This window comes from Apteryx mantelli, chromosome 6 (assembly GCF_036417845.1).
Source record: "Apteryx mantelli isolate bAptMan1 chromosome 6, bAptMan1.hap1, whole genome shotgun sequence".
NCBI lineage: Eukaryota > Metazoa > Chordata > Aves > Apterygiformes > Apterygidae > Apteryx > Apteryx mantelli.
Genome location: NC_089983.1, coordinates 21,168,164 through 21,183,382, shown reverse-complemented (window position 1 = coordinate 21,183,382; position 15,219 = coordinate 21,168,164). Strand labels below are relative to the sequence as shown.

The window sequence follows — 15,219 nt, the reverse complement described above, 5'->3', positions numbered from 1 at the left end:
ACTGATACGATGGAAATCATTGCTGTTAATAGGTAGCAAAGTGTCCCTTGACCTCTTACAGCAGTTGGTTTCCTTCTTCATGGAATGAGATGGCAGCAAAGAACACAACTACACACATACACATACACTACTACACTGCTCGTCTCCACACCCTCCATAAATACATACACTGTATGAGCAAATAGCAGTTCAGCAGTGAAGTGCTCTCTGAAGTCAAACGGCACTATGGCGGGAGCTCGTCGTTGTCTTATATACGTCTGCTTGAAAATCTGCTGGCAGTTTGTTCACCTGACACTTCCCCGAAAGCTTCCCCTTTGGCCTTACAAAGACTGTGCAGTGTCCAGCCAGTGGTGGCACTGATAGGGATGTCTGACTCGCCAAGGCTGAGCCTTGTCCTGAACTTCCCCTTGCACCTCTTCAGCTGCACGGACGTGTACCCAACCGCCATTCTGCACCTGCCTGGGCAGTAATTAAACTCCTTGCTGCTTTCCAGATTGCTTTCTTGAAATCATGGCCTTATATACTGGCAGAGATTAGGGCAGGCTGCCTAGCAGGACTATTGGCATTTAACTGAGTTCAGTCTCTCAGCGGCAGCAAGTTCAAACATCCCTGCTCGCTGCTTTTCCAACAGACTTTCCTGTCTGAACGCGGTGATGACAAGCACGTCTCCCTCCGGCTGCCGCCGGTGCCTGCCACCTGACCGCCGCCAGGCTTTCCCGGCGTCTGCAGGACCAGCACGCGCGATCCCACCAGCGCTTTCCGACACTAGACCGGGAGTCAGCTCGGAGTCCCCCGGCGACCGCCAGTCCCCCTCGCTCCCCCATCTCCCCCACCGGCGCCTCACGGCGCTGCAGACGCCCGGGGTGGCGGCTCCGCGACCGTTGCTCCCAACGGCCGCCTGCCCACCCGTCACGTACACCCGCGCAGCGGCGTCTCCCGGCGCCACACAGAGACGCCACGCGTGTCTGAGCCGCGCGCACCGCCGGCAGCGAGCGGGGGCAGCCCGGAGCCCCTTCCGGCTCCTCGTGCGGCCCCTCTCCGGCGCGGGCGACCCCCACCCCTCCCCTTCACAGCGGGAAGGAGCCGCGACACCCGGGCGCAGCCGCTCCGGCACACGCGGGCGGGAAGGCAGGCGAGGGATCGCCTACTCTGCCCTGCCCCGCCCCGCCGGGGGGCGGTGCTGGAGCCACCCGCCCACTCTGTGACGTCAATGCGCGCGCCCCGCCCGCGCCCGCGCCGCGGCGGCCCAGGGTGCTCTGGCTGCCGGGAGATAATTGGGCCCTCGCGCCCTACCCGCCTCCGCGTGCGCGTAGGCGCCCTGCCTTGCCCGGCCCGGCCCGGCCTTCCCAGCGTGCCTCGCGGCCGCCGCCGCTGACGGCGTCGCAAACAGGTTTCCGTTGCTCCTCCCCCGGCGGCGGCGGCGGCGCTGTCGCTTCCTCCCCGCGCGCCTGCCCCGCGCGCGCCCTCCGGCCGCGGCCCTGAGAGACCCCGAGCGGGAGCCGAGGCCGCTCCGCTCCGCCCCGCCCTGCCCTGCCCTGCCCCGCGATGCCCCCCAAGAAGCAGCAGCAGCCGGCGGGGGGCAGCAAGAAGGCGGACCAGAAGAAGAAGGAGAAGATCATCGAGGTGAGGCGAGCAGGGCCGCGCCGCGCAGCGCTGCGCCGCGCACGGCCGGGCCGGGCCGGGCCGGGCCGCTGCCTGCCGTTCCCCGCGCCCCTCCCGCCGCGGCCCCTGCGGCTGCCCCGGCCGCCGCTGCCCTGGCGCGGAGCCGTGGCGGGGTCTGGGAGCCGGGACCGGGGGGCGCGGGCGCCTGGCCGGGGGCTGTACGGAGCCCGGGAGCGCCTTTCCAGGGGTGGTGCGGGCCTCTCTCGGCCCCAGCGCTGCCCAGGTCTGTCAAATCACTGACTGGCCGTGGCCCTTTAAGTTGTGCCGGTGGCTGCTGCGCTTGTTGGACCGGGGTTTGGTTTACAGCCTGCAGACTGTCTGGCCAGAGCTGTCTTCGGACTGAAGGTGATCCGATGAGAGTGCTTCTCTCTTCTTGTCTGCCCCCTTCTCTCTATTCGGAGTGCAAGTGTTGGTATGTTTTCAGAGCTCAGCTCTCAGAAGTGTGGGTTTGTGTTTCCCACTCAGTTTAAAACATGCCTGTGCTTTTTGGATACAGTCTGGCCTGTGTGTCTAAGTAAATGTTTTGTAAAAGTTTAATACAAATAACTTGAAGATTAATCGATAACGTTTCATGTGCTATTTAATCATCTGATGCTAAAGTCCATGGTAAAAGCAGATTTTAAAAAAGCAATAAAAAATAAAGGTAACTTCACTTATTAATTTGGATTATAGATATGTTGTTAGGATGTCTTAGTCGTGCAAATCTTCCAATAAACAGAAAAACTACATTGGGGCTATCAGGGAAGAGCAGTTCTAGAAAATTAATGCTTGCCCACATCTATTGTCAGGAAAGATAGTAGCTGATTAGACAGAAGATGTGTATAACATAAGCGTTTCTTTAAATCTAGCACTTGTTTCTGTGTTCCTTCACTTGGAGACTTTAGGTTGGACATGCTGTCTTTTCTGTCTTTTAATGTTGGCTTCAGTGTTCGTGATGTTGTTGCTGAACCCAGCAACATAGGAAAGTTCTGTTTTTTATTACAAAAAATTCTTTTGCAGCTGAAAGGGGAAAAACTTGCATTGATTATTGACAAAAAAAATCTTACTACATGATTCAAATAAGTTAACAGAGGTTATATATTCCATGTGACATTTACCACAGAAATCAAATATGTGAATCATTACTTTATACTATTTGAAAAGTTTGTCATTTTTCAAAATAACTAATTATGAAAGAAAAAGAAAAGACTAGCTACTGTTACAGATGGGTAATAAAATGGAAATAAAAATGGGGTGATTCTGAGCAGGATTTCTAGGACTGTTTTTTCAAAGATTAAGAAATTATTATTTTATGTTTTGATTGTTAGGGTTTTCTGAAGGTATGTTTGAACTAAGGTATTATCACTGGGTGAACATCTGTTAATTGTTCCAAAAAAGGGGGGGGAATAATGTTGATATCAAATCAAAGACATGAATACATTTAAAATGTAGATATTTCAGTTGCAAAATATTATTCCTGCTCCAGATACTCACGTGAAAGGGAGCTATCTTCTTTTTTATGAAATTTTAATAAGTTTGATATAGAAACCAGTCTCTTACTGGAAATGTACAGGGAGAATTGGTTCAGACAGTGTAAGTGGAAACTTCTTGAAGTGGAGTTTAGGAAGTACAAACACCTTTCTGGGTTTGACATAGGGGAAAGATTTTCCTCAAATAAGTACTGTTGCAAAATGAAATATTTACAAAGTACTTGAAAATAAAAAGTAATATGTTGCATACAGCAATATTAATCTGTGCAACATTTATATATGAATACTTGAAAATAAAAAGTAGTAAGTGATTTCAAGCACATAGGCAAAAGAGCAATATTTATGGCTATTCCATCTTCATGTTATTCCTCAGATGTTCCCTCAGATGTAATGATTTAGTTACTTGGCTAGTGACCAAAAATATTATGTCCTTTTTCTTGAGGGACCTGAAAACATTGTGTGTATGTGTGCATATATTTTATATATATATATATATATATATATATGCATATACATACACATGCATATACACATATATGAATATATTCAAATATTGATGCAAAAATATATGTATATTCACACACACATATTCATATATATATGAATGTATATATTTTTTCACACTAATATTTGAATCACAGAATAGGTGAGGTTGGAAAAGACTGCAGGAGATTGCCTGGTCCAACCCCCTGCTGAAGTGGGGTCAGGTAGAGCAGGTTGCTCAGGACTGTGTCTGGTTGGGTTATAAATATCTCAAGGGATGGAGACTCCACAACCTCTCTGGGTAACCTGCACTCTCACAGTAGAAAAAGTATTTTCTTATGTTCAGATTGAATTTCCTGTGTTTCAGTTTGTGCCCATTGCTTCTCGTCCTGTCACTGGGCATCACTGAGAAGAGCCTGGCTCCATCTTCTTCACACCCTCCCATCAGATATTTACAAACATTGATAAGATCTGCCCTGAGCTTTCTCTTCTCCAGGCTGAACAGCTCCGGCTCTCTCAGCCTCTCCTTATATGAGAGATGCTCCAGTCCCTTAATCATCTTTGTGGCCCTTTGCTGGACTCTCTCCAGTAGCTCCATGTCTCTCTTGTACTGGGGAGCCCAGAACTGGACACAGTACTCCAGATGTGGCCTTACCAGGGCTGAGCAGAGGGGAAGGATCACCTCCCTTGCCCTGATGGCAATGCTCTTCCTAATGCAGCCCAGGATACTGTTGGCTGCCTTTGCCACAATGGTGCTTTGCCGGGTCATGTTCAACTTCTTGTCCACCAGGACTCCCAGGTCCTTCTGTACAAAATTGGTCTCCAGCTGGTCAGCCCCCAGCATGTGCTAGTGCATGGAGTAATACTTGTTGAACAAAAGGAGATCTGGGGATAAAAGTAATAGCTCACACAAAAGCAGTATTTACTCAATTCTTTTGAAAAGCAGACTTTGGAGATGATGTGAGAGATTTCATGCCTTCTCACAGCATGTCTGAATATTGTCTATCCTGTTTCTTGGATCGCTTATTTTGCTAGAGGAAATAGTCTGTGTTTAGCTGAAAACTTGAGTGGAACGATAAGTCTTTTGCAGTAACAACTTAAACTTGTTTCAGCTGTCGGACGGTTTCATAATTAATTTGGTTATATTCATCTCTTGATTTAGGACAAAACATTTGGCCTAAAGAATAAAAAAGGTGCAAAACAACAGAAGTTTATTAAGGCTGTGACTCACCAAGTTAAATTTGGTCAGCAAAATCCACGTCAGGTAAGCACTCGATATGTAATGTCTTGTCTTTCATCATTTTTTCTCTATACCTGCAGACTGTCATATAACACTGAAGTAGAGAAGAATGGCAATGTTATTCACCTGATGTATTGTGACTGGTATAGATTTAACTAGTTGTATTTAAAATACCACCTCTTTGTTATTCTTGCAAAGCTTGTCGAGCTTAGGGTTTGCTCGCTGTGTAAGGATAGATTGAGTGCAGGTTTGGGATTTTTTGTTTATTTGTTTGTTTTCAAAAGAAAAAGCTTTCAACTAATGAGTTTTTTTTTTTTTTAATTTACGTAGTATTCCAATAGTAACATAGTTGAATTTAATGCATATCAAGGGAATATTTACTAGCATAAACAATTTCATGAGAACCTGAAACTAAATTGTAGCAAACTGGCTACAAACAAAAGTGCAGTTGTGTACACTTTTTTATTATTTCTCACCTAATCTAAGAAACAATGAACCATTAAAAGTAAGAACAAGTGTTGTTAATCTTAAAATGGGGGTAGCGGAAATCTCAAAAAATATAAACTGATCTCTGCTTGTTCTACTTATGGAAGTATTTATTATAATTTAAAGTGGAAACAGGTCTAACAATTGTGCTTCTGTTTTGTAAACTGGTCAGAACAACTGCTTTGTCATTCTGCTGCTCCACACTTCTTTGCTATGATGAAGTAAAATTTCATGTGGCTGAGATACAATGTTTAGACTACAGTTAGTCAAAAGGCACAAATTACATGGAAGTATAATTAAAATGGAAGTAAGCCAGGTCTCTCTTTTACTTCCTGCAATGCTAGAGAAGTTGGATACTAAGAATTATGCAGCTTCCTGTTCTATAAATAAGCCTGTGGAATAATTACATTTACATCAGCTAAATTTCTGGTGTTGTAATTAGTGTTGAATTTGTTACATAATGTATGGATGATATAAAAATGTCAAGTACAAATTTGAAAGTAAAGTTGATACTCAATTCATTAGATTTAATAATTTCTTTAGCAAGAATTGCAAAATTGTTATGGGAAAGACCAATCGATGTAACTTCAAAAACATTGATGTTGCTCAAACAGTCCATCTAAAATTCCTATATGAGATCCCTGAATCTGTAGCATTTGCAGGAGTACTGTTCTTTAAATTAGTCAACCTAAAATCACTTGTTTCTCTAATGCTCTTATCTCTTGACTGGTGAATATCAGAAGCTAATTTTAGAACTGATTATACCTTTCTTGCTGAATCTCATATTTTTCAGTTAGGGTTGTCCCTGAGAAGAAAGAACACATTAAGGCAGTGTTGTGTCCTGAGGTACCAATGGAAATGCTGTTAAGGGTTTAAAAAAAAAAAAAGAGTTTTTAGAATCCTAAGGTTCTAAAGGTTTAGAAACCATGCTTTTAGGAGCCCAAGTTGTAACAAAAAAATTACATCTGCTATTTAAAAGTAGGGGGGGGGAGTTGTGTGTGTTTTTTTTTTTTTCCTTGTAGTTGACATACGTGGGTCTACACACTATTTAAGATAGGATTTAGGAACTTTAAGTGTAAAAACTGAGTGTTCTGTATGTGGACCAAATTAATCAATTCCCTTTTAAAACAGTTTGGCTTTTTCTTACCAAATTCATCATAAGAACAAAGCTTCTTTTTATTATTACACTATGTTTTAACAATAATATATCCCAAATATTTATACACTGGTGTTAGAGTCCCACTAGTTTTTCTTAAGGAGAAGAATTAAATCTTCTAATCCTGTGTTTTTCCTGTGTCCCTTTTCATCTGTCTTCATCCTTCACTACCAGTCTGGTACCAGATATACGTAGACCTTTTTCAGGCTTATCTAAAAGGGGTATGGCAGATTAATGGTTTTTTTTCCTCTTATACATAAGCTTTTTTTTTTTCCTCCTATATGAACTTTTTTCAGTCTTACTCCCTAGTTCCTTTAAAATTAATGTTCTTGACTTACATGCCATTAGTTATTGATGAAACATTGCTGTGTGTTGATTTGATATCAATTCAAATAAATAGTGTGCCAAAAGCAACTCCCAACTTCTACAAACAGATTTGCTGGAGATGCTGCTAATATACATGGCAAGGAAAAACAAAACAGCATGCTGAGGAGGAAAAACAGAGAAGGTGCTTGCACTGATCTTGAAGTAACTGGATCAAATAGTTGTACTGGTTCTGTAATGCATCACAAAAGAGCAACTAAGTGTTCCTCTGCTGAATTCCTGTTAGAAACTGGCTGGTTTTGTACTAATCTCAGTATCTCATTTGATTTCCTAGCCTATAAGGGGGGATTAAAGGTAACAGCGTGTCATCTAATGGTACCAGCATTTCATATCTCTGACAAACTAGTACTGTTTGATGTCTATTCTGTTTGAAATATTGGTTCCACTAGATGGCACTGGCCATTTATGCAAGGGCAAGAATTCTGAAAAGTGCAGACATCGAAGGCTTTTTCACCCCATATAAACCAGTCTATATTTTAATGTACAGTTCACATGAAGTGAATAATGTCATTCTGATTTTTCTATTAATAATTTCAAATTTGGGGTCATTATAGGCTGCTCAGACAGAAAGTGAAAAGAAATTAAAAAAAGAAGACAAGAAAAAAGAATTACAAGAATTAAATGAACTCTTCAAGCCTGTGGTTGCTGCACAGAAAATTAGCAAAGGTATGAAAAACTAAATCTTCTAAGTTATGTTCTTTTATTAATGTATCTACTTCAGGTAAAATAAAAAATGAATTGGCATTTTAAAGGTTAAATAAATTTATAATTATTATTTATAAACATGTTTATTATAATTTTGTTTAGTGTACAATTTATACCTAAAATAGATATGTCTGTTTTCTCCTTTATCTAGCATAGGAAGTAGTTTGTCAGTAACTATTTAACAGTTTATTACAAACTCCTGTGAGGTTACTGGATCATTAGAATGCAGAAAGCTACATTGATATTGACAGGACAGCTACAGATACTTTGCTGTATTCAGGTTCATTTGATAGGTGCTTTTGGATGAGTGGTCTGATTTTTCTGATGTGATGATAGTTGGCTAAAGCAGCTGATATCCCCAGGGGAACTTAACCATCGCAAGAATATAATATTTGAATTACCCGTCTTCACAGAAAACTTGCATTCAAATCAGAAGAGTAAAAATTTGTCTAATTATTTCTGTCCCACCTTACAGTTAACAGTAGGACTTGGTTTCAAAAGTGTGGTTTTACTTGAAATAGGTTATGGAGTAAACTAGTATTCTGATGAAATGTAAGCTTAAAGGGTTTGATCCTTCTAGGAACCTCTACAATTGGCTGCTTTGGGGGAGAAAAAGTATGCTGCTTTTAGGAGTGAACTAAATGTTATCAACTCTTTGCTTTATGAAGCTTATGGAGCTGTTGAAATCAAGTGCAAGAATTTTTGACCAAATGAGTGTGATAGCCATATATGTCTTAAAGTGAACCTGATACTTATTCATTGTGTCACTTAGCAACGAAGGCTAGTTTTCCCTTTATGAACTAAAGTGGTCAGCTTTTTCCAAATAAAAGTAGCTCTTGATTTAGAGTTATTTCAGAAGACTAATATTGTATTAATTCATATTTTAGCTTTTTATTGTGGTTGCTAACAAGGTGAGATATATTTTCTGAAGTTCTTTTAGAGATCCATGAGTGATAAACTAGGTTTTAATTTAAGATTTTAAAAAGCTGTTGCTGCACACAGTCTAGTCACTAGTGACTTGCACCAAACTTAAAATGAGCAAGTGAGAAATATGAGCTTAGAATCTTCCATTAGCACTTACAGATATTTCAGGTAAAGCATTTCTGATTTAGTAATGTCTCATAACTGTATGTTTTCTGCCTACTTTCTTCCCTCACCCTGGTCTCCTAATAGTGTCTCACAGTGAGAATTACTCGACTGTTGACTTCAAAAACTGTAGTTAGAAAGACTGAATAGTTCATATTCTAGCAACGTTTACTTTTGGTGCCATGAGCAGCCATCTTATTTGTTTTATTAAACAAAGAAAATGGTCTGAATGGTTGCAGGTCAGACTAATATAACTTATTCTAGTGTGTTATTGATATACAAGGGAAAGGTTGATACCCAGTAGAGGCTTTACTGTGTTAGAGACAGAAATAGCTTGCTGTATAGGGAAGAAATTACAAGGGTTAATATCTAGTATGTATTGTAGTAAAAGTGGTTCACTAAGGCACACTGCCATCCAGATTTCCTTAAATATTCTAGTGCCAGTTTTGATACTATAGTGCAAATACCATGATATACAAAGTAAATATGACACGTTCAGGACATGGAGTATTTACCTGAAGGAAAAAGAAGGCACTTCATATTTAATAACTTCCATTTTCAAAAAAGTTTTTCCATTCTCAGCAGACTTTAAAGGCTTAAATGTTAAATTGTTCTCAATTTTTAGTATACAACTTCAGCTCCAGTTTAGTGTTCTGCTTAGAAATAGCACTAAAATCTCAAAACTTTCTTCACCAAGGTGCTGACCCCAAATCTGTAGTTTGTGCATTCTTCAAGCAAGGGCAGTGCACTAAAGGAGACAAATGCAAGTTTTCTCATGATTTGTCCTTGGAAAGAAAGTGTGAAAAACGAAGTGTCTACATTGATGCAAGAGATGAAGACCTGGAAAAAGGTATGATATTTCTAAAAAATGACTGCTAAGCTATTCTGATTCTGAAACTGGATTTTTCAGATAGGAGAGTCTTCTTGTATTGTGGTTGTATGATCTTGAAGAGCTTGGTCCATGACCAAGGCTACCTCTACTACTATGTTCAAAATTGTCAATAATAGCAAAACTTGCTTTAAAAAGCCTGCTCACAAGTATTCTTTAGACCTTGTTTTGAAAAATAAGTATCCCCGTATGCTATTGGATAATGGCTTTTGAATTCTGCTATGTAAAATGTACATCATAGAGGTAGCAAGTTGTTTAGTGTATGCTCTCCTGTGTAGTTTCCAGTTTCTTCTAGGTTGTGTAAAATGGAAGTGCATATGCAGCAAGTGTAATGAGCAGCCATACTTGACTTCCAGTACTAGTGTTTATACCCAAATGTGCACAGTTTTAGAATTCAGCATACTTACAAAATTTTTGTCTGTGGCTTCATCTCTTTTCCCAACTTGATCTGTTGGTGAAATACTCTCTTTTTTACTTTCATTCAGCAGAGACTAGAAATTTGTATTAAAATTTCTTTTCTGTTTCTACAATACATCATGTTCCTGTCTTGATTTGAATGTTTAGCCTCTGGCATCCTGAATGAATACAATAGTATCCCATAGTTTCTTTACTGCTGTAACTATTGGTAATCATGCTTCTTTTGATGGCACATTCTTTTAACTTAACATAGAAAATTCTGAACGATCTCTTTTGCTCCTCAAGTTCTTTTATCTGTATTTGTGGACATCCATCTCCAACCTTCTCTTTTACTCAGTCATCTCCTTTTTTTTCTTCTTTTCCCTTCTCCACTCCAGGTAACATACAGATGGAATGTTAAACTTCTTAGTCTTTTACAGAAACACCCTTTATGCACATCAAAATATAAACTTACAAAGTTTTTGAGAAAAATCTCTTTTAAGCAGCATAGGAGAGTGAAAATTGTATTACAAAAGCCTGAATTTATTTTCCGTTCTGTAGGTCAACTGAAATGTAAGAATTACTAAAAAATATTAAGTTGCTTTTCTCTCTAATAAAAATTCTAATATTAATCTGGAATGTTTGTGAAACAATTTGTTGTCTTCTAGATACAATGGATAACTGGGATGAGAAGAAGCTGGAAGAGGTAGTGAACAAGAAGCATGGTGAGGCGGAAAAGAAAAAACCCAAAACTCAAATAGTATGTCTCTTTTTTTTTTTTTTTTTTTCCACTGAGCTGTAGTAAGTGTTTGTTAGAAATAGAGAATTAAGTGCAAACTGGTATTAGATATGTTTATTGATATCTGAAGATTTGTAAATGGAATACTGTAAAGATAATCTGAGTATAAAATTGGTCTGATAGTATTTCTATTAACGTATCTCAAAGAACAAGGCTGAGTGATCATAATGTATTTTTTTCCATGTAAAATACACATGAATGTTAGATGATGTGCTTCTACAATAAAAATGCTAAAGGCATTAATAATGTATCCAGTACATTCTACTTGCTTAGAAGATTCAAATATTTTGATCTTCTAGGTCGGTCATCTCATTCCAGTGACTGTGTTGCTTTGGCTTATGCTACCACAAAGCATTTGGGTACTGAGTCACATACAAGTACATAAATTTCAGTCTCTTCCTATAATCTGAAATTTACTGATTGAGAGGTCATTTGTAGTCCCTGGCCTCTACCTTCAAGAGTATTCTCTAGTTTCTTTCATTCTTCAGAACTATTTCACCTTGTTTTCCATACCAAATATTCTATTGATACTGCCTAATTTCACAGAAGTTAAACTTTGATATGGCTAGGTGTTAATCATGAATTGCTTGTTAAAAGTTCCAGAATGGTATCTTTACCTCAAGATTCTGAGGGTAGGCTGCTCTGAGGTTGATTCTATCTATTTTGACTAAACAATATGCTAATATGTGTGAACAGTAAGAAAAAGACTGTCAGCGTGCTTTGTGCATGTGCTGCTGGGTTTAGAGCAGTACAAAGTTGCCAGTCTTTTGAGTCATCCTGTCTTTCTAAATTTGGATTATATTAAGTGGGGAAAAACTGTTGAAAATCTGAGTTTATTTAGATAATTAGTTGCTGCTTTTGGCTGCTTTTTTTAGTAGCAGTGCTTTTCACATGTTTCTTCTTTCACTCTGTTTTGAGCATAACTAGCTTTGAATTATAGTACTTTTGACATGCAGTGTTAGTGTAAATTGCTGGGGGATTAAAAAAGAATAGAATGCATTGCTAACAACCACTGTTTTATACAGGTCTGCAAGTATTTTCTTGATGCTATCGAAAACAACAAATACGGATGGTTTTGGGTCTGTCCAGGGGGTGGAGACAACTGCATGTATCGCCATGCTCTTCCTCCAGGTTTTGTATTAAAAAAAGACAAAAAGAAGGAGGAAAAGCAAGATGAAATTTCTTTAGAAGATCTAATAGAAAAAGAGGTAAAGTAGTCAGCTGGGTACCTCTTGGTGGTACCTGTTTTCAGTATTCTGGAAAGAATAACAAATTGTAAATAAATTCCTAATGAATAATTAAAAAGTATAAAATGTTGTTTGTATAGCTTTGTGGACTAGCGTGAAGTATGCATTGTATTTGAGTCATGTTTTTGTTTAGAAACTATTATCTAGAGAATAAACTTTGAAAAATTATAACTGAATATTCACTGTTAGTGCAGGTATTGCTAATCCTATTTCTTTAGGGGCCTTTTATTTCTTACTACTGTTTTTGTTTATCTGTTACCACTGCTTCTATGGGCCTTCCTAATCCCCAGTTTTCTGCCACCTTAGTTCTTTCCTAGCCGTCTCGGGAGGATGCAACAGCAAGAGAACAGGGCCTCCTGAAGACACTGCTGCTCTGCTTACATTTGGCAGCATTGCCTGGCAGTGTCAGTCTGAGCAGAACCTAAGCTAATATGTCTACTAGAGGCTGTTGGTTTCTTTTCTCCTCCATGTTTCATGTTAACTTTTATGTTGACAGATCTCACTAACTGGAAAGTCATGTGTTGAGTCAAACTTTAAGTTGATGGTACATGCTTAACAGTGGTAAAAGTGCAGAAGGAATGAGGAAGAAATGTTTTCAATTAGTGTTTAGAGAAGACTAATTAAATTTGTAATTTGTTATAGCCTGTGGAAACAATTTCTAACATTAATCAGTCTTTTTATTTGACAGCGTGCTGCCTTAGGACCAAATGTTACCAAAATCACTCTAGAGTGTTTTATTGCATGGAAGAGAAGAAAAAGACAAGAAAAAATTGATAAGGCTGAGCAAGATATGGAAAGAAGGAAAGCAGATTTTAAAGCTGGCAAAGCACTGGTGGTATGTTCTACACTCCAATTCTTAATGTAAGAAGAAAGAGTACATAAGTTATGTGATAAGGTAGCTGGCCTGGAATTGTGTGGCTGGGGTTTGTTTTTTGACAGCAGTATAAATTCTGTGAAGTGATAAATTTTATTTCTCTCTTTGAATAGATCAGTGGACGTGAAGTATTTGAGTTTCGACCTGAGCTGGTTGATGCAGATGATGAAGAAGCAGATGACACCCATTATACTCAAGGAACGGGAGAAGATGATGAGGTAAAGAACAGTATTAACTCAAATAATATTTCAGGTTTTGAAACTTTTTCTGTTTCTTATTAGCTTTACAAAAAAATTGAGACCTCTTATAGTGCAGTTAATATGCTTGGTTCTTAATTTACCATTGTAACAGAGTATATGTTGTCAAAAACTAACTATATTTTCAGGTGGAAGACCCTGTGTGCATAAATGATGTGGATTTGAGCCAGTATGTCCCAAAAGCTGTGGATGAGACTGGTATTACTGTGGCTAGTCCAGAGCGATTCAGCACATACAGTTCAATAGAAAAAGACGGTGAGTTCATTATTTAGGAATAAGTAATAAGAGATAGAATTATTAAGGTCTCCTTAGAAGGCAGATAGAAATAGGTTCTTGAGTTGCCAAAAAGCAGCATTTATTTAAAAAAAACAAACAAAACAAAAAAAACTATCATGATATCTATAGTTAGTACTTTATCCTGCAAATGCAGGATGCTTTTAGTCTCTAAGCAGAGACTTTTTAAACAAAGTGTCTAGTAAATGCTATGTGTTTTGTAATACCTTAATTTCAAATTTAAATAAAAGGCAATGTATATGTCCACTTCATATAAATTCCTGAAATATATGGGATTATTTTAGCATTTTTCTTTTTTCATATTTAGTAAACAACTGAATGAATAAATACCAACAAAAATCCTTTTCTTTATATTTTCTAGCTAACTTAAACTAGCTTGTAATTCCTTAGAGCAAAAACTTAATTTTGCTGCACTTGTGGAATACATACCCTGAACTTGCACTGAGTCTTTTAAGTGTAGATACTTAGTAGGAATAACTTGTAAATGGTTTGACTGGTTGTGAAAATAGGAGTTTGAGGAGTTGAGCATATGAGTTATTTTTCTATCTGTTTTAATAATTAATGATCCAAACCTGCATATCATTAATCAGATGTATACAATTTAGCATCTAAAGTCCACATATAAATTTCATATGAAGTCACTTCTTTATATAGTTTCAAAACTTCAGAGCCTCATTAGCAGGAGTGTGATTTAGGGATTGACTAAGAAACTTGTGACATTTAGAGACATGTAAGAATTATTTTTATTTTCAGATAATAAATTAAGTGAAGCTTCTGGTGGTGAGATAAACAACAGTGAGCAAAATGATTTAGAGGAAGATAATGGAGATGGGGAGCTGGAAAATGGAGTGATTGATGCAGTTCCAGTTGATGAAAACCTCTTTACTGGCGAGGACTTGGATGAACTAGAAGAAGAACTAAACACTCTTGATTTAGAAGAATGAATGCAGAAACTCAAATGGGGATTGAAATCTATGTGACAAAGTGAAAACTGACTACATTTTTTCCCTTTCTGACTAGAATTCTTAAACAGGATATTTATGGTTACCCAGCTGATTCTGAAGGGCACATCCTATACCAGGAATACTTTCCTTCAATCTCATCTACTCCAACCTTGACTATGCTCACAGTAAAATACACAGAGTAGTTCATAATAATCTGACAGCTGACTTTGCAGAAAAAGAGGTTATAACTTTCAACTAAAAGTAGGAAGTGTAACTGCTTTGCCAGTATGCAAGTGTAAGTGGGCAAGTTGATACCAGGTACAGTATAAAATCAAAGTGAACATTCTTCACCAGAACTGCGTATTTAATAGTGATTAGGTTGATTTAGAAACTGCCTAAAGTGGTTTTGGGCAGTATACTCTAATGGAGCTGATGCAGATTATGCTTCTTTAAGTGTTGATTAGCTTTATTTGATCAGCTGGATACTGAAGATACAGATTGTGAACTGATACATCGTACAATACAGTATGGTGCCCTCTGTTTAAAATGTTTTAAACTTTCCCACCACCTTTTGCCAACAAAACTGTAAATAAAAACTATCAACTTTAAAATACTTGTGTTGACTTTTCTCTCTTAAGTTAGGATATGATAGCAAACTGTTAATAACTTTATTTTCTAATACATAGCAATAAACATTTTTATCTCTGGTCTGTCCTGACACAAAAGTGAAGATGTTGGCTTCCATTAGACTAGGGCTCACTTCAATTTGAATTCTTTTTCTACAATTCATGCAGAGTGTAAGATTCAACTGCTGACTCTGCTTCCCCCCCATTCTTATCTCCTGCCCA

General features: G+C 38.8%; 1 protein-coding gene across 2 annotated transcripts; it reads left to right on the top strand.

Annotated features, from left to right (window-relative positions):
- The first annotated feature begins 1,268 nt into the window (after positions 1-1,268).
- Positions 1,269-14,982, top strand: ZC3H15 (zinc finger CCCH-type containing 15). Of its 2 annotated transcripts, XM_067298962.1 has the most exons (10): positions 1,269-1,623; positions 4,777-4,878; positions 7,435-7,546; positions 9,369-9,521; positions 10,625-10,716; positions 11,781-11,963; positions 12,691-12,837; positions 12,990-13,094; positions 13,262-13,388; positions 14,181-14,982. In XM_067298962.1, the coding sequence occupies exons 1-10, from the start codon at positions 1,546-1,548 to the stop codon at positions 14,369-14,371; spliced, it is 1,290 nt and encodes a 429-aa protein (XP_067155063.1). In that variant the 5' UTR covers positions 1,269-1,545; the 3' UTR covers positions 14,372-14,982. The 2 variants fall into 2 exon arrangements, with proteins under 2 accessions (XP_067155063.1, XP_067155064.1); XM_067298963.1 differs by lacking the exon at positions 11,781-11,963 and having other exon boundaries at positions 1,270-1,623.
- The last annotated feature ends 237 nt before the right edge of the window (positions 14,983-15,219 follow it).

Excerpts from the sequence above, each read along its gene's own strand:
- ZC3H15 (XM_067298962.1), top strand. The coding sequence starts at position 1,546 with ATGCCCCCCAAGAAGCAGCAGCAGCCGGCGGGGGGCAGCAAGAAGGCG. Across the intron at positions 4,879-7,434 it reads GTCAGCAAAATCCACGTCAG|GCTGCTCAGACAGAAAGTGA; the intron begins GTAAGCACTCGA and ends GGGTCATTATAG. Across the intron at positions 9,522-10,624 it reads AGATGAAGACCTGGAAAAAG|ATACAATGGATAACTGGGAT; the intron begins GTATGATATTTC and ends GTTGTCTTCTAG.